General features: G+C 35.9%; 1 protein-coding gene across 1 annotated transcript; it reads right to left on the reverse strand.

Moving 5' to 3' along the window:
* Nucleotides 1-791: 791 nt before the first annotated feature.
* LOC131790578 (serine/threonine-protein kinase Sgk1-like) lies at nucleotides 792-15905 on the reverse strand. The gene is made up of 20 exons (XM_059107796.2): nucleotides 15540-15905; nucleotides 12907-12993; nucleotides 12625-12697; nucleotides 12329-12404; nucleotides 12125-12221; nucleotides 11358-11401; nucleotides 10823-10880; nucleotides 10293-10376; nucleotides 10074-10136; nucleotides 9672-9740; nucleotides 9225-9268; nucleotides 8746-8814; nucleotides 8448-8484; nucleotides 8159-8245; nucleotides 6182-6277; nucleotides 5167-5274; nucleotides 4713-4760; nucleotides 4306-4395; nucleotides 3849-3906; nucleotides 792-2287 (listed from the first exon to the last, which is right to left on the reverse strand). The coding sequence occupies exons 1-20, from the start codon at nucleotides 15609-15611 to the stop codon at nucleotides 2178-2180; spliced, it is 1470 nt and encodes a 489-aa protein (XP_058963779.1). The 5' UTR covers nucleotides 15612-15905; the 3' UTR covers nucleotides 792-2177.
* Between the last annotated feature and the right edge of the window lie 548 nt (nucleotides 15906-16453).

A 16453-nucleotide genomic window follows, 5' to 3' on the forward strand; every position in this document is an offset into this window, starting at 1 on the left:
AGATCTTATGGGCAGAACAATAGCTCAGCACGTGCGTTTTAAAACTTTGTACATTTCGTAGCCGTCCTATGCAAAACAACAACGTGAAATCAACACAATTTGCGTCGTCTGCGAACCGAAACCGCGACGGCAAATTATTTTAAATTCCATTTGCAACCCAACGCTCCTTTTAAACGCTATACTGAAGTTGAGGTGTGGTGCCGTATGAGACGGTTAACACATGCAGCCATTTTGAAATTCTAACTAACAGTAGAAATTTATTTTTTAATCGAAGTCTTCCTTGGCGTTGCCGTCCTGGCAGCTTAAGGTTCCTAATATCTGGCCTTCTACACCTCATGTACAGGCTACTACATGCTGGTACTCTGTGCCCTTTGTACAATTTAATGTAAGCTTGTGTCCTCTGCCTCTCGTACAGTTTATTGTGAGCTGGTGCCCTCTACCTCTGGTACAGTTCAATGCAAACTGCTGCCCTGTACCTCTCGTACAGTTAAAGCAAGCTGGTGTCCTTTACCTCTGGTACGGTTTGATGTAAGCTGGTTCCTCGTACCTCATACGGTTGAATGTAAGCTGGTGCCATGTACCTCTTGTACAGTTTAATGTAAGCTGGTGCCCTGTACCTCTCGCACAGCTTAATGTCGGCAGACGCCGTGTGCCTCTGGTACATTTTTTTTGTATCTGTGCCTCTCGTACAGTTTATGGTAAGCAGGGGGCCCTGTACTTCTCGTACAGTTAAATGTCAGCTGTTGCCCTGTACCTTATGCAAATGCAAGCATGAAGAAAATAATGAAGAATATGATTTAAACTTGACTTTATTTATGTATCACATTGATGTATTTAATTTTTTGACAATTGTATGTTAAGTATTACGGTTACAAAAATGTAAATTGTTATTGCTCAACAAGTTTCAAGAACGATGTCTGAACAAAACTGAAAGAATATCATACCTGAAAAATAATAACCTAACTTTTGTGTTGAGAAATGTTGCGAATGTCAATATAGAGTGCCACGGACCAAAAATATGACACAATTAAGCAGAATAGTGCAGAGAGCAGTTGAAAACTGGAGACAGCTGATTGCCAAGTGAGTTCTTAATAAAAAGAATGTTGTGCTTTTACTTAATTGCTTTTGTTTCAAGAGACTTTTCCATAATTCTCAAATCACAGGGAAATCAACCATGACTTAATTAATAGCACTTTTTTTAGGGGAGCATTTGACTTAAATTGAAACTCACACCTTCATGAATTCTGAAGAAGAAATCAAGAGTTTCTTTTACCTTAATTACACATCGCATAATCAGTCATTCACCCAGCTAGCAAATAAGGATTTCTAAGGGATTCTCTGGTGAAACACAATAACATTTCAAATTAACTGAAAAGTAAACCTCGCAAACAAAACCACTCAATGAATAATAATGGCAACCTTCACAAGCCTCTGAAATTTTGAAAAATGACAAAAAAAATATGAAAAGAAAATAAGAAAGAGGAAAGGCTGGGTCTGTAAAGTTGTACACAAGAATCTTTAAATCTGGAGTTTGCCATACAAATCACTTTAGGGTCATTTCCTTGAAACGGTTCCTACACTTAGACTTTTTGGCAATCTCTCTTCACTCATTGCTTGTTCCCCTGCAAGAGGCCCATTGCCATTCAAGAATACACCACCTTGTATATGTACATTGTAATTCTTATAATATAATCATTTTCATATTCACAAGTGTTTGTTTAAAGCATGTTTCAACCGATTTCTTTTTCTCTTCATTGGGAGTTACCTAACACAGAGAAAGTTGTCACTAAATTCAAAAGAGCATGGACAAATTGATTTTGTTTTCCCTAACTATGCTCTACAATAGGTTTAAAAATCTTGTACAACCTTCTTTACTAATTAGATCCAAGACTTAAACCAATCATGATTGTCACTCATGCTTTGGCAGTTAAGTTTCACTACATGTATCTACTTGTTCTCCTTTCTGTTAATTGGCCACAGTGATCACCAAAGATTTTATTTTTTACATCACTTAATAAGATAGTTGCTGATTCTTAGTGAGTACATGCTAACCATATAATGAATAAAGTGCAGAAAGGATGCCAAAAAAAAAAAAGGGATGAGCTTGGTGAGGATAAACTTCTGATTATCATGCATTGTTTGGAAATTTACATTCAAGTTAAATTGTTTGTTGAAACTCATTCTGTAAGATCTGTTGGGGGAACATAGGTGAAGCCTACAAATGCATCATCTGGGTCATCAACACTGGCGCTCAAGAAAGCAGAGTCAGCAGATTTACCAACTGATCCTATGGATTCAAGTGAAAATGTAGAATTAGTTGTTGTATTTGAAAAAAAAAATTCAAAATTAGGAATATTTGCATTCTGCTTGGCACCCTGGCCAAAAACTATGAAAGAAACCTTAAACTTTCAATCAATCTCGTGACACAGGTCTAAAAAAACATATCCAAAAAAAAAACAAAAACAAAAAAACGGTGCATTAATGTTTGGTAGAAGGCCTTAATTGTTTATCTCTGTTGGTGACACCTATACTCCCTGACAATTCAAAAAATTCACAGCAATTGATATCCACTTGAAAGGTACTCAATGAATGATTGATGATCTAAGTCAATTTTCACTAGTTGATATTCATTAACATTAAATCATTGGAAACTGATCAGCATATAAACGTATCCCAAACAATTCTGTTTCACAGTCTGCTGCTTTGGATGAATTACGGTCAACTCGCCGACGGACCAACTCGCCGACGTATAAAATCGAGTAGAGACGTCGGCGAGTTGGTCGTCAATCCAATACAACTTATTAGAAGTTAAACATACAGAAAATTAAACGATATTTAGTGAAAAAACACAGGTGAACATTGGTGAACATCAAACAGAAGCTTAAACATTGGTGAACATTGGTGAACATCACCAATGACTAGAACAGCTTAAGACGCGAACGAGATAATTATTGCGCGACAACAACACCATAAAGACTCATCATGTCAATCGCTCAGATTTTTTAACGAAAACTTGGCTTTCTAGACAAGATCTTTAGTAAAAAGCAATTATTTTTATTTGCAACAAAGTTTATAAGGATCTCAAGGCGAATAAAGCGAAGTAAACATCACCAATGACTCTAACAGCTTCAAACGCGAACGAGTTATTGTGTGACAACAACACTGTAAAGACTCATCATGACAATCGGTCAGATTTTTAATGAAAACTTGGCTTTCTAGACAAGATCTTTAGTAAAAAGCAATTATTTTTATTTGCAACGAAGTTTATAAGGATCTCAAGGCGAACAAAGTAAAGTAAACATCGCCAATGACTCTAACAGCTTCAGACGCGAACGAGATAGTTATGTGACAACAACACCGTAAAGACTCATCATGTCAATCGCTCAGATTTTTTAAGAAAACATGTTCACCAATGTTCACCGATGTTTAAGCTTCTGTTTGATGTTCACCAATGTTCACCAGTTTTTTTTTTACTAAATATCGTTTACTTTTCTGTATGTTTAACTTCTAATAAGTTGTATTGGATTGACGACCAACTCGCCGACGTCTCTACTCGATTTTATACGTCGGCGAGTTGGCGTCGGCGAGTTGGTCCGTCGGCGAGTTGACTGGTTACCCTTTGGATGATAGGCACTTGTTTGTTTCCAGTAAAACACAGTTAAAATTTTGAACTTAAGACACATGATAACATAGCTAGTACTTGGCAATTAAACCCCAAATGTTAACTTTGTCCGTGTATTTCTAAGAATTAGAGGACTAGTTCCAACGAAAAAAAAAAAAAAAAGTTGTATTTCAGGATGTCTTGATGTCACATCATTGAGTTATGACATCAGAAAAAAACAACACACCTGGTACTGGTTCCCGCACAAATTCAGGATCAAAATGCTTTAGATCCAGTTGACCACTCTGTTAACACAACAAAGAAAAGACTTCCATAAGACTAGTCTTTATACACCACTTAAATAATGCTGAGTTTGGATGTGCTTTGAATGAGAAATAAACCCCTGTTGTCTACTAGGTGTTCCCCTCGCTTTCATGATCTTTGTTGCACTTGCCATATTTATGGTACAGCACTAATCCTTACACTTCAGAACTAATCTGAATGTAGATTCTAATTACAGTTTTCATACACTGTCTACATAACATACAACAAGAATAAGGGGATACTGTTTGGTTGTGAAACCAAATTCTAAGGCTGAGGTAACATGAGTTAGGAGAATTCACTTTCAACTCCTGGAGTTAAAAAGTAAAGAAATAACATTGAAACTGAGAACAAAGTTTGAAAGAAAGAGCTGAACAACTCACCACATTTGGATTGTATGGTGGGTCTATCTTCTTGTCATATAACAACTGCCAGTCAATGGATCTAAAGAATGCATGATTCTTTATTTCATCCTGTTCAGAAATGAAATCAATGCATCAACGCATTGTAGTTTGATACAACTCATGATCCAACATTTTACGATTCATATTAGTTGATCTACTATGTACCACGTCACTATTATCTCCATTCAAAATATCTATATTCCACTTAGAGATGGTAGCATCTGCATGTGGGTCTTTTTCTCTCTGCACAATTAACAAAGTTCCACACCTTTCAGGCTATCTTTATTTAGATTAAGAAACAATGTTCCTCTTTTTGTCTAACACCCTGCAATGCGATGACAAGTTGGTTTGATCACATGCTAAACATTCACACAGAGTTCACTTACAAAATCATCATCTCGTCCAAATCTTTTAGTGCGATCCTTCTGCAGAAGCTACGAGAGGAATGTGACAAAATAGTTCATTGTGTTAATATTCATCACTATGAGATCTTGAAACTTAATACACACCATAACAACAGCTGCCAATTTTTATCACATCCAACATATATATATTTTTCCCCAAATATCAATGTATTTCAAATAAAATTCAACAATGATTCCTCATAGGCCACATCAAATTCATTTAATTCCTTGTGAAGCATTCAAGTCTGGACAAATTAATATTAGAAACCATTTTGTAACATTACCTCTGGCTTTGAAATAGGGGCATGAGTGATTCACGAGTGTGGGTTATGTGAAAGAGTTTGTGTAATTACTACAAACAATTTGCTCAAAGATTTGAAATTTAACCTCAGTAACAGTCTGGTGTATATACATTGTAACTCACAGATTCACTCACCCCTGCAAGAAGGGTCCTTGCACTCTCAGAAATGTTACTCCTCAGACGCAGCGGTTTGTGCAAAATGTTATCATACATTTCTGCTGTATTGCGACTGTAAAATGGCGGCTGTCATAAAGCAAGTACAAGCATTTTTTTATACTTACTATTGAATCTGTCCTTATTATAAATTTATAAACTGTTAATATCATTTATTACATGTATTTTTAAATTTAACAAATTTAAATTTAACAACTGGAGCTTAAGAGAAATTGTTTTTATCACCTTAGTTGATAACATAAACTGGGCACTGTGAAGAGTTTCTAAAGCTATTGTTTCAAGTGTTAGCCCTTTGTTGATTTGCCCTGATGTAGGGCTTATGCTTGAAACACCAGCATTACAAACTCTTTACAGTGGGCTAATTACATTATCAACTTGGTCGATGAAACCAAATTATCTTATCATACCCCCACTGACACAGCACCACAGTTTCTTTCAAAACCAACTCCCTTTACTCATTTCCCAGGAGCTTAGCAGACACTTTTTTGGTTAGCAATAATTGTAACACAATTACAGGCTAATTTGGGAAAACCAGCACAACATTGTAGTTGGATATCAATGTTCAAGAGGAGTTTTCGTAGTGGTTGTTCTTCAGTCCCACAGTTGTGCCAAGCATTCCCCCACCCATCCCATACATTGCACCAATCTAATCAGTGTTTATTAGTACCAAGAATGGGGGCTTAAGACTTGGTTACAGGGATTTATCAGCTATGGGACTAGGGTATTCTACCTGAGGGCTTCCTCTATGTCTAGCCTGCCATCTGGCACTTAATGTACTATTTAGTGAGGCACTGGTTATCAGTGTGGTTTGCATATTAGTATGTGAGCCTGCATAACTGAAATAAAAGATGTAACATTGTAACCCCCTATGATAAGCACTGGTACTTTTGGGGAAAACAATGACATATGTTTCAATTTAAAAAAAAAAACAATTTCAAGCAAAAAATATGGCCAGTAAAGGAAAGTATTGCCTTACCAAACCATACATCATTTCATACAAGACTGCACCAAGGCACCACCAGTCAACAGAATTGTCATATTCCTGTTTCTTAAGAACTTCTGGTGCAAGGTACTGTAAATCACATACAATAAAAGAGAAGTGTTTATTCATGCCTTTGTTTCCTCCGTCAGTATCTTTGACAAAAGAGGTAGAATAATTAACCACTGACTTATTTCTTAGTCCAGTTTATGAACCCTTAGGCCATGCCTTCAGGAATGACCAACACTTTCATTCTCAAAGCAAATCAAACACATCCAAGCAGAGAATGAAAAAATGACCAACAAAAAAATCATTCTTTCATAGAACAAAACATTTTCAGAAAAAGCCAACAATGAAATGTACTGGCATATGTGTTGGGATAATCAACTTTCACATCTTTTGCACTACAGGGTTAAAGGCCCATTTCCAACCTTATATATAATGCCTCTGATTGGTCAGTTATTTTTACCTTGTCACATTGTCTCAAAATAGCTTCTGCGTTTTCTCCGATGAGTTTGGTGAGCTTGTCAAAATAATTCTTTGTAAAACAGTTCTATACGTTTTAATCCGGTATGGAATCAGATGAATCCATTCATTTTGTAAATTCTGAGACAGTAAATGCTTATGCATGGGCTGTTGTAAAAGAAGAACAAAAAAATCCTTGAAAGCTTTTTGAGGAGGGTGAAAATGTTGATCCACGACGTTTTCATTCATACATTGATTTTTTTAGTGAAGTTTGCTATCCTTGCTAACCAGGCAGCCCAAAAATTTTGAACCTGATGTTTCTCGCTAACCCTGTATACAGAGTACAAAGCCATCCAAGTGCTTGACACCTAGAAACTTTTTAATGACATGGCTAGACACCTTCCTCAAATAACTCCATATTTCTCTTTGAAATATACCAATTTTTCCTTGAAAAATATTCTACCTTCATTTACAATCCTCAAGGGCTTCTAGAAAGTGGAAAAATTCAAACATTGTCCGCTTTGCCGACTCTGTACACAGAGTATGAAGAGATCCAAGCATGACACTTAGAAAATTTTCAGTGGACATGACCAAACACTACCAAAAACAGTCTTCCAATGACTAAACATCCAGCAGTCTGACATTTTTCCATATTTCTCTTTGAAAAATAGAAATTCCTATTGGGAAATATTTTATCTTTATTAAGAAACCTCAAGCGCTTCTAGAAAGTGAAAAAATTGGAAAGTTATCCTTTTTGCCGCCTCTGTTCACAGAGTACCAAGAGATCCAAGCATGAGTGATACTTAAAAAAACATTTTCTCAGATTCAACCAGACAAAATTCAAAATACTGTAAAGAAACTGTAAAATGATGAACGGCAAATGTACTTATTGTAAAACATTTGACTATATGTCCAGGATGGCTCTTAAGAAAGACAAGCTTAGAAGGTTTTCAGTAATCTGGGAATTTCATGTTACAGGAAATTGGGTAATTGTGAGGAAGAGCTCCCCAAAAAACCTGTAGGCCAACTGTCGGTCAACTGTCGGCCGACAGTTGGTCGTCTGTCGGCCGACAGTTGGCCGACAGACGGCCAACAGGTTTTGCCCGAAATATTGGCTACCTGTCTGCCGACAGTCGGCCGACTGTTGGTAACGTGTCGGTAACCTGTCGGTAGCTTGTTGAAACCGGTAATTGTGAAGAAGAGCTCCCCAAAAAACCTGTCGGCCAACTGTCGGTCAACTGTTGGCCGACAGTTGGCCAACAGTTGGTCGTCTGTCGGCCAACAGTTGGCTGACAGGTTTTTTGGGGAGCTATTCTTCACAATTACTGGAAATTGGGTCGAGGCACACATTGCATCAAGGCTGAAAATGGCCTTTAACACATCTTTCAGAAATTTCGTTCATCATGCAGCCTACAATAGCACTGAATAATTGCAAAAAAACCTAAAATGCATTTAAAACTGTGAAAAATAAGAGCAAGAACCAAATGTAATAAGTATTGTGCTACATACTTCTGGTGTGCCACAGAATGTTGATGTTGTTCCAGACGTTTCTATTCCCTCCTTGCAAAGTCCAAAGTCTGTTAAAACTATATGACCCTTCAAACAGAACAATACACGTTAAAAATTCATTCTCTCAATACCAAAAATCACCACAGATTATAGAGAATCTTTAAGACTTATCAGGGCTTTTTTCAGTTGTAACTATTGCAACTAAAGAGGAAAATACTAATCTAACTGCTCGTCTTACACCAATGACAGGACAAGCATTAACAAACTAACAACACATAAATACACTTACCTTGTAATCCAAGAGAATGTTTTCTGGTTTCAAGTCCCTGAAAATAAAACACAGTATATGAGCACTTCACAGTGTGTGGAAAGTTGACCTAGGATAGCAATCACTGATTTGTCTCTTGTGAACCAACAGCAATACAATACTTTCAAGTAATTGACATAATGCTACAGTACACTACATGGAGTGTGTTATGGACGAAGTATTCTCAACAATGAGTAGCATTTTGAGCTTAATATCACACTTATAACAAACCAAATAGGTAAATCTTAAGCTTCCAAATCTAACTGATTACTCCACCCACCTATAAATGATTTTAAGAGAGTGTAGATACCCAATTGCTGATGCAATTTCTGCAGCATAGAACTTTGCCCTGAAAGCACAAAATTGAGTCAACTAACTTACTGAATATATATCATCTGTATGTTTGTCAATTACATTTCACTCAAAATTTGCCATCTTACAATGGTACCTCCGCAAAGGAGACTCTTAAAATTGCTGTTCCTAGCAGTATGCAGTCACATAAAGAAACTAGTATATAACCAAAGTCTCCACCAAGTTCCTTGGAACTCAGTTAGTACAGCATCTAAGAAAAAGATTGAATCTGGCTGAGAGTTGAGACCCAGACTGTTTTTGTATCACAAGGAGACCAGTGAGAAAAAGAAAAAAAACTTGATCCTCCGTCAAAAATCAACCCCCACCAGCTTTCATTTCCATTAGCTCATGAGATAATTTTTAACAGACTTATGCCTGATGCTATTTAGAAATGAGAACATAACCTACCTTGCTTCAGGGAAATATCTCTCTCTTTGCAGATGAAAGAAAAGCTAAAAGGAAATAATGCAAGGCTTTCAATCTAACAAAAAACATCCATTGCTGAAAAAACCTGCCATTTACCAAATAAAAGTGTTTTATATATAAAAAGAAAATTTATAGTTATACATTAGAAAACAACACCACAGGTTGCATGTTACAAAATTTGGAACAAAATGCTTGTAACTGTGAAGTATAAATTTTGATTGTGGCACTGTTGCAACAACTCTAAAAAAAACCTAAATATAGGAAACATTTAGTTACATACATTTTCACAGGACGTTTAGGTAGATCCCAGAAATTGTTTCAATTTTCAAAGACATCAAAAGACATAGGAACCTAAAGTCCTCAGATTTAGTTCATTTTGGATTCATTCTTTTGTTTTCCAAGTTCGACCTTTATCCCTTTCAAACCTACCTCTCCACCATTGACATAATCTAAAACAAAGTAAAGCTTGTCCCTTGTTTGGAAAGAGTAGTGAAGACCCTGTATTAGATCAAAATAACTGTGTCTTTAATTTCATCTAGTTACACAGTACTGGATGAAATAATGTAAGATATATTTCTCTGTTAAACATCAAAGTGACATGCTCATGCAGGAAAGGGGAATATAAGGACCCAATAGAAACAGAAACATCTTCGTACTGTAGATTTAATTTGAGAAAGTTCTAAGCAGCTAATGGCATAGTATTGGGTCTGAGCTGTCTTAGCCTAGACTGGATTGGCAAGGAGGGTTAGTCTGTGAAAGGTTAAGCTGTTATAGCCCACTCAAAGTTTTGAAATAAGTTTTTCATGACAAACAGGCAATCAGAAAACTTACCACCAAAAATGGATGCTTGATATTCTTTAGCAGCACGTTCCGTTCTGCCATGATATGTTTTGCCTAAAATAATCATACCATAGTGATAAAAAAGCAAGCCTTGCTGAATAATCGAGAGCCCCACACCATAAAGGGAAACAGCAAACATTATATTGTCCCACCTGGTAGGTGGGAATAAGGAAATAACTTTGTGTAAAATGTACCCATTGACTCACTTACCTCATTTCTTTTCCTGATAGCAGCCTTGTTGAGAACTTTGATGGCATAGAATTTATCCTCTGCCTTGTTCTTTGACAGGAATACCTAAACAAATGATGATGATATAACAACATCACTGACTAGTAAATAAATGAAAATTACAGAAAGATAACATCTAAAGAAACCTAGAATTGCCTTGTTTATAAGAAGACATGAAATGGCTGTCCAACTAACATGACTAAAGATTTGTCAGACATTAAACCAATTGTTGATTAACTAAAGGCAATGCTGACAGACAAACAGACAGAGTGATTGACTGACTGTCTTGCTGGCTCATTGGCTGACCAACCAGCTCAATCACTGGCTCACTGAGTGACTAACCTGACTACTTAAAACAGACTGGCTGATTGAAACAGTTTTTTTTTTAATAATTTTAAATTATAATAATTAAAGTTAAAGCAAAATTTATTGCATAACTGCTTCAAATCTGAACAAAATATAGCCCTAGCTATTGAAATGTTTAAGGAGAAGTCTAACAATTAATTACTCACCTTTCCAAAACTCCCTTTTCCAATCACTTTTAAGAACAAGAAATCGCTGGGTTTTGCCCTGAAATAGGAAGAAAGTACAGTTTATATTCACCTTACTCGAGAATGCACCGATTTTTGTTTAATTTCAATACACATAGCTAATAATTCTATCTATAAAAATAGTTTTGTCAATAACAACCTCATTAGTTGATACAACATTCCATCCATGATAAGCAGTAAAACTTTCTTGGCTTCAATAAGCCCAATATCCCATGAACAAATCATATTTACCCAAATTTACAGTTAAAAAACAAAATTGCTAACAAATAAAAAAACCAGACTGTCTCTATTCTTAGAGTTTCAAGCCTGATAATTTGGCAGCTATGGTGCACATTAGTCTAAAATAAAATAAACCTCGAGTACGAACAAAAAAATATATTTCATACCAGGCATAGTTTTCCTCTTTCAAACAAAATTGAATTTTTTAACTGCTCTTATTAAGTATCTCTATATTATAGCTTATAGAAGCTTATAGGGAGAAAGAAAATTGACTCACTTTGGATTATTTGTTCCTGCTAAGTCAACATCCATATCCTTTGCCTGTTGAAAAAATTAAAAATATTACCTCTCCCATACATAGACTCTATTAATTTACTCTGACCACCTTTAATGCAATGCAGGTGGATACCATGTTGAGAAGACACCCTGTGTGCATAGACACCTCTAAAACTGGACATAGACACCAGAAATGAGGTTGTGCTCAAAACTTCAGTGCTAAACTCCTATTTTTATACCATTTCATGTGCTAAATTCTTCAACCTCATTTAATGTTTTACTTTAATACTGGTGAATCACATACTTTGCTTTGTTTTCTTTTTTTGGCACAATATTACTCATATCAAAAAGCTATAGGTCATCTCAAGGAGGGGTCCACCCCTGGGTAAAGTCTGGGCCAAGGGGCTCATTCAGCCAGAGCTAGACCCAAATTTTAGAGGGCTAAAAACTACAAATTTTAGGATATAAAGCAGTTAACTATTTACAGGCACAAGAATAGATGGAGGTAGCTTTCTTATCCTCTGCTTTTACCCCCCTTATTTGCTCTGATGAAGGGCTAACGCTTGAAACGTCAGCTAAGAAACTCTGCTGGTGGCCAATTTACATCGTCTACTCAGGAAAGAAAACCACATCATCTTATTTACAGGTGTAGCTTTAGGTTAAAACTTGGGCTTGTGAGTTCAGTGCTCTTGTGACTCTGCCATGTTCCTGTAAGGTTCTGAGAGGAGATAATTTATTATAGTACAGTAAATCATTCAAAAAAATTACCTGAGTCTCAGACTCATCAGCTCCAGGATGGTCATCATCATCATTGTTCTCAGCATTCTTTGGATTATCAAGTGAGAAGAATTCCCTCACCTCAGGGCTGCAAATCACATCATTCCAACCCAACAATCAGTTAAAAAATCGAAAAAGGTTGGCACAAACTACAGTTTAGGAAACTGCTCTGTCAAACTAATCTGAACACCTTACTTTTCAATGGCTTTTGGGTGATTGATGATCTTTTGTGTGACATCATTGAGACCTTCTCTTCTGATCTTGATAAACTCTATAGAAAGGCAAAAAATTATCACCTTAAATTCCTAGAACACTGAATGGCAAAATTCTATGCCTTTAGTTCCTAAATTCACATTCAAGCCAATTAGATAAAAGATGGTTTCTTTTTTAATACTTTGTAAATACATTGTAAACCAAACACACCCCCAGTTTCCTAAAGCAGAAGGGAATTCCAGGACTCTCTCATCCAATGTTCTATTTTTTATGCTTACCAGGGTCAAAGTTATTTCCTAATAGTCTCTTGCCAGGTAGTTTAAGATGCAAGTCAGGGTAAAGCTTTTTGAGCTGAAAGAAAAAAGGCAAAGTGAAGAGAAGAACAACTTAAACACTTCAGTATACAGCATTTCAATAATTTTTAAGTTAGATCACTGGAAGACCAAAATTAAGGGGACATAATGTGAAATGCCTGTTCAAAGTCATTTTTAAACATCTTAGTTATTCATCGCTTTCCATACAATTTGACTTATTTAAGAACTTCACTGCCTTCCTTTTACCTTATCACACATCTGATGAAATTCATTGTATCTTCTAAAAATAAAGTAGCTCCTTCCATCTGGTAGTTTGATCAGTACTTTGTATACCTAAAATAAGAAAAAATGGTTTAAGTTTCTAAAACTGCTTTCAAAAATACATTTTGTTTTAAAAGGGAGTTTATATTGCAGGTTGTATATCAAACAAGACAAGCAGTTACTTTACTGAGGTAGGTTGCTTTTGTAAGATTAGGGGAAATTAAGTGGGCAACAGTTATAATTTGTGTTAAAAAAGTCCACAGTTTAACAGTCTGATTGTTTTGTAAACAGGCCTTATTTACTGCTCATTAAGGGTGACAGCCTACTAATTAGAATAACAGTACAAGCTGTAGTCACCTAGGAGAACGTTTGAGGTTTTGAGCAACGCTAACCAGCAAGAGATCTGCAAGTGGTCTAACACTGATAATAAGGGCCTGCAAAGAAGGAACTTTTTTTCTGATTCTAGCCTCCATAAATACTAGTTCTGGCATAAGAAAATTTCTGCTAATGTTTAAAACTAAAATCTTATGCAGTTGAACAAGCAAAAGACTTGAGCAAGTTGTAAGCTTATTGTAAATACAAAAACACAGTATTGAAGTCTACCAATGATATCAGATGAAAATTGATCAGAAATGCTCAATAAATACAACAGATTCCCTTTTCATCAGACCCATGCTTATACATGAAAATGATTTTGCTAAAATTGTTCTCTGATTGCAAATTTTTCTTACTGGTCCCAATTTCAACATTCTATTTCTATGTATAAGGTAAACAATCAGAAAAATATAAATATAAATAATAATAAGACCAGCTCAAAAAATTCAAACTGAGGAACGATTTGAATCACAACACAAATTTGCAGTAAATAATTCCTGACAAGGCCAATCATAGTGTTTGCAAACAAAACCTTCTTCATTTTTGGCTCTTGAATAATTATATGAACCTACTAAATGATATAAAAAATTAATACAACTTCTAAACCAGAGAGTGAGTGTACCCTTTCTACCACCCAAAAAGCCCTGATGTTGTGTGCCTTGTATTTTAAGGTCATTCTTCTAACTTAGGATACAACAATTGTGTAGATAACAAATGCAATGCCAGCCAAGTTTAGTGACATCTTTATAGGAAAAAGAAACAATGAAACTTTCAAGGCAACTTTGGTTTCCTTGATACGAAACAAAATTAACTTTATGCATGACAATACTCAAACATTTTTTAGTTAAAAAACAACAGACAATAAATGCTAAAAATAAAATAGAATATATTACCTTACACATTAAAAGGAAGGAAAAATGTCAGAAAGTTGTTTGCACTATGTTCTATGCTGTCTAAACATTGGAACCACGCAGTTAGTAATTTGGTAGAGAGTGATTGGAGATTTTTTCTTTGATAAAGGTTACATTTTTTAAGAACATACAATTTTATTGTAACACTTTCACAGTAACAATGTTCTGGTTAATGAATAAATATCCAAATTGGCTAGACCGAATATTGTTTGAAAGATCACATACTTTTTATCGACAACTGAAAATGGATTATCACATTTCATTGACATTACATGGATCTTATGAGGGTATTACTCTGGCAAAGGTAAAAATAAGTTATTGTGACTTAGGACAAGGAAACAGCTTTTGCGATTGGCTGTTTTCTAACTATATAACCCATATGTGATATATGAGATTCGGCTAGCCTGGCCATACACCGTGGATTTAATAGACCTCAAAACTTGATGGCTTTTGGCGAGACAAACACAACTATCAAGCAAATTAAAAATAACCTGTCCGTCGAAAAAAAGCAGAAAATATTTTTGTATAAATGAAAAATACCTCGCGATATTTTTGTTACAGATACAAAGCCCGTTTGAGTGCAAATGGTACTGTCAATTAGACCAGAGATTACAGCAATTCTAAGAAATATATCGGTTCATGTCCAAACTAAGATATGAAGAGTTATAATTTCAAATGTACAAGATGAACATTTGTCTGAAGTCGATAAAAAGCTTAGAGAGGTTTTCCACAATTAGGAAAGAGCGAATAATGGCAAAATTGTCCTTTCCTAATCAACTCTTAATGAATGGATACCTTCGGGCAATTACGGGATGAACATGACATCGGAAACATGTAAGCTAATTGGTGAACTCCGGCTAAGGAGGACGAATCGCTTCATCTGCCTCCTTTTGCTTCTTTCTTTCAACATTGATCGCAAAACATAACTCACAAGCTCAAAGAACCCTTAAATTCACAGAAAGGGATAATTCTCACGGGTACTACTTTTCGATCAAGCACAACATAACATAAAATTTGAACGTAACGACGAAACGCCTTCAGAAATGTGAAATTCGATCGCCGCAAATCAGACACAGTGCAGAACAAGGTCTCCATCAGTGTTGCGCTCAAGGTAACTCCAAACCATATTCGTCCTGAAAAGTCTGTGCAACTTTTTTCAAAAGCCTTGTAACTTTCACCGGTAAATTACGATGACTATTGTGATATAATCCATGCATACCTGTTTGTTTTTATTTGAGAATGATCAGGAGCAAACAGAGGACAGAAGAACACGAGTAAGCTGGTTGGCAAAAGCAATTTAGAGATACTAGAAAGGACAAGTTCAAAGCTTACCGTAAATCGCTTAGATTTCTCTGAGCTCAATGTTTCAGAGTCCGGCACCGTTACGTCTATCTGCTTTGACATCTCATTTGCTGGAAAACGCACTCCTGCCCTGCTTAGTAATCCAACGTAAACTTCGTGACAGATGGCTAAAACCAGGCTTTGCTCTTCGCGGAAGATCGCGATCGTCACAACTCCTAAGGCTTTTTTCTTGACAAGGAAAACGCGTGGGAAGGTACACCTTTTATCACTAAACACCGCCTACCACAGCTAATTTCCTGAAACTGATGTATAAAGAGCGTCAAAGAAACAATGGGTGGAATAAAGCACGGTGCTACCCTGGGAAATAGTTCTAAATGCTAATTCCAGTAGGGCTACTACACTGATCTGCGGGGACTGGGGTCAACATGTCACACCAAGCCCGCGACTGGTCGGGAGAATGTTAGGTTTGATCATAAATCCTTGTTTTTGTTGTTGTTGTTTTTTCTTTGTTGTTGTTTTGTTTTGGTTTTTTGGCTTTTCATTCTTCTTTTCTCTTATTTCCTCTTCTAGAAAGTTTAAGTTTTTCCTCTGAAAAAATAAACGAAGAAGAAAGAGGTGTTGAATACTTGACAGGAGAATATCGAGGTTAGGAGTTTAGTCATGCAAAAAAATATAAAGTGAAGGGGCAAATATTATACTGCGTTTAAATTATGTCGTTGATCACAATATGAATTAATTATCCAGTGTGTGTATATATGTATGTATGTATGTATATGTACGTATATATTGTAAACATTCTTATCTGAAATAGTCAATTGTGGCAGTTAGCGATCCAAGAATAACTCAGAATAGAGGTACAGCACAAAAGGGGAGATTTCCATCGCTGCAGCATCGAAAAAAAGAAAACAAATAAGATGCCATGTTGCTAAATTTACCACGCTGCT

This window comes from Pocillopora verrucosa, chromosome 2, assembly GCF_036669915.1.
Source record: "Pocillopora verrucosa isolate sample1 chromosome 2, ASM3666991v2, whole genome shotgun sequence".
Classification (NCBI taxonomy): Eukaryota; Metazoa; Cnidaria; class Anthozoa; order Scleractinia; family Pocilloporidae; genus Pocillopora; species Pocillopora verrucosa.

What these genes read in the sequence shown, in the direction of transcription:
- LOC131790578 (XM_059107796.2), bottom strand. Translation starts at nt 15,611, where the DNA reads ATGTCAAAGCAGATAGACGTAACGGTGCCGGACTCTGAAACATTGAGC. An exon ending in AGAAATCTAAGCGATTTACG is followed by an intron (nt 12,994 to 15,539) that starts GTAAGCTTTGAA and finishes TTCTTATTTTAG; the next exon opens with GTATACAAAGTACTGATCAA. An exon ending in TTGGACGAGATGATGATTTT is followed by an intron (nt 4,396 to 4,712) that starts GTAAGTGAACTC and finishes ATTTCTGAACAG; the next exon opens with GATGAAATAAAGAATCATGC.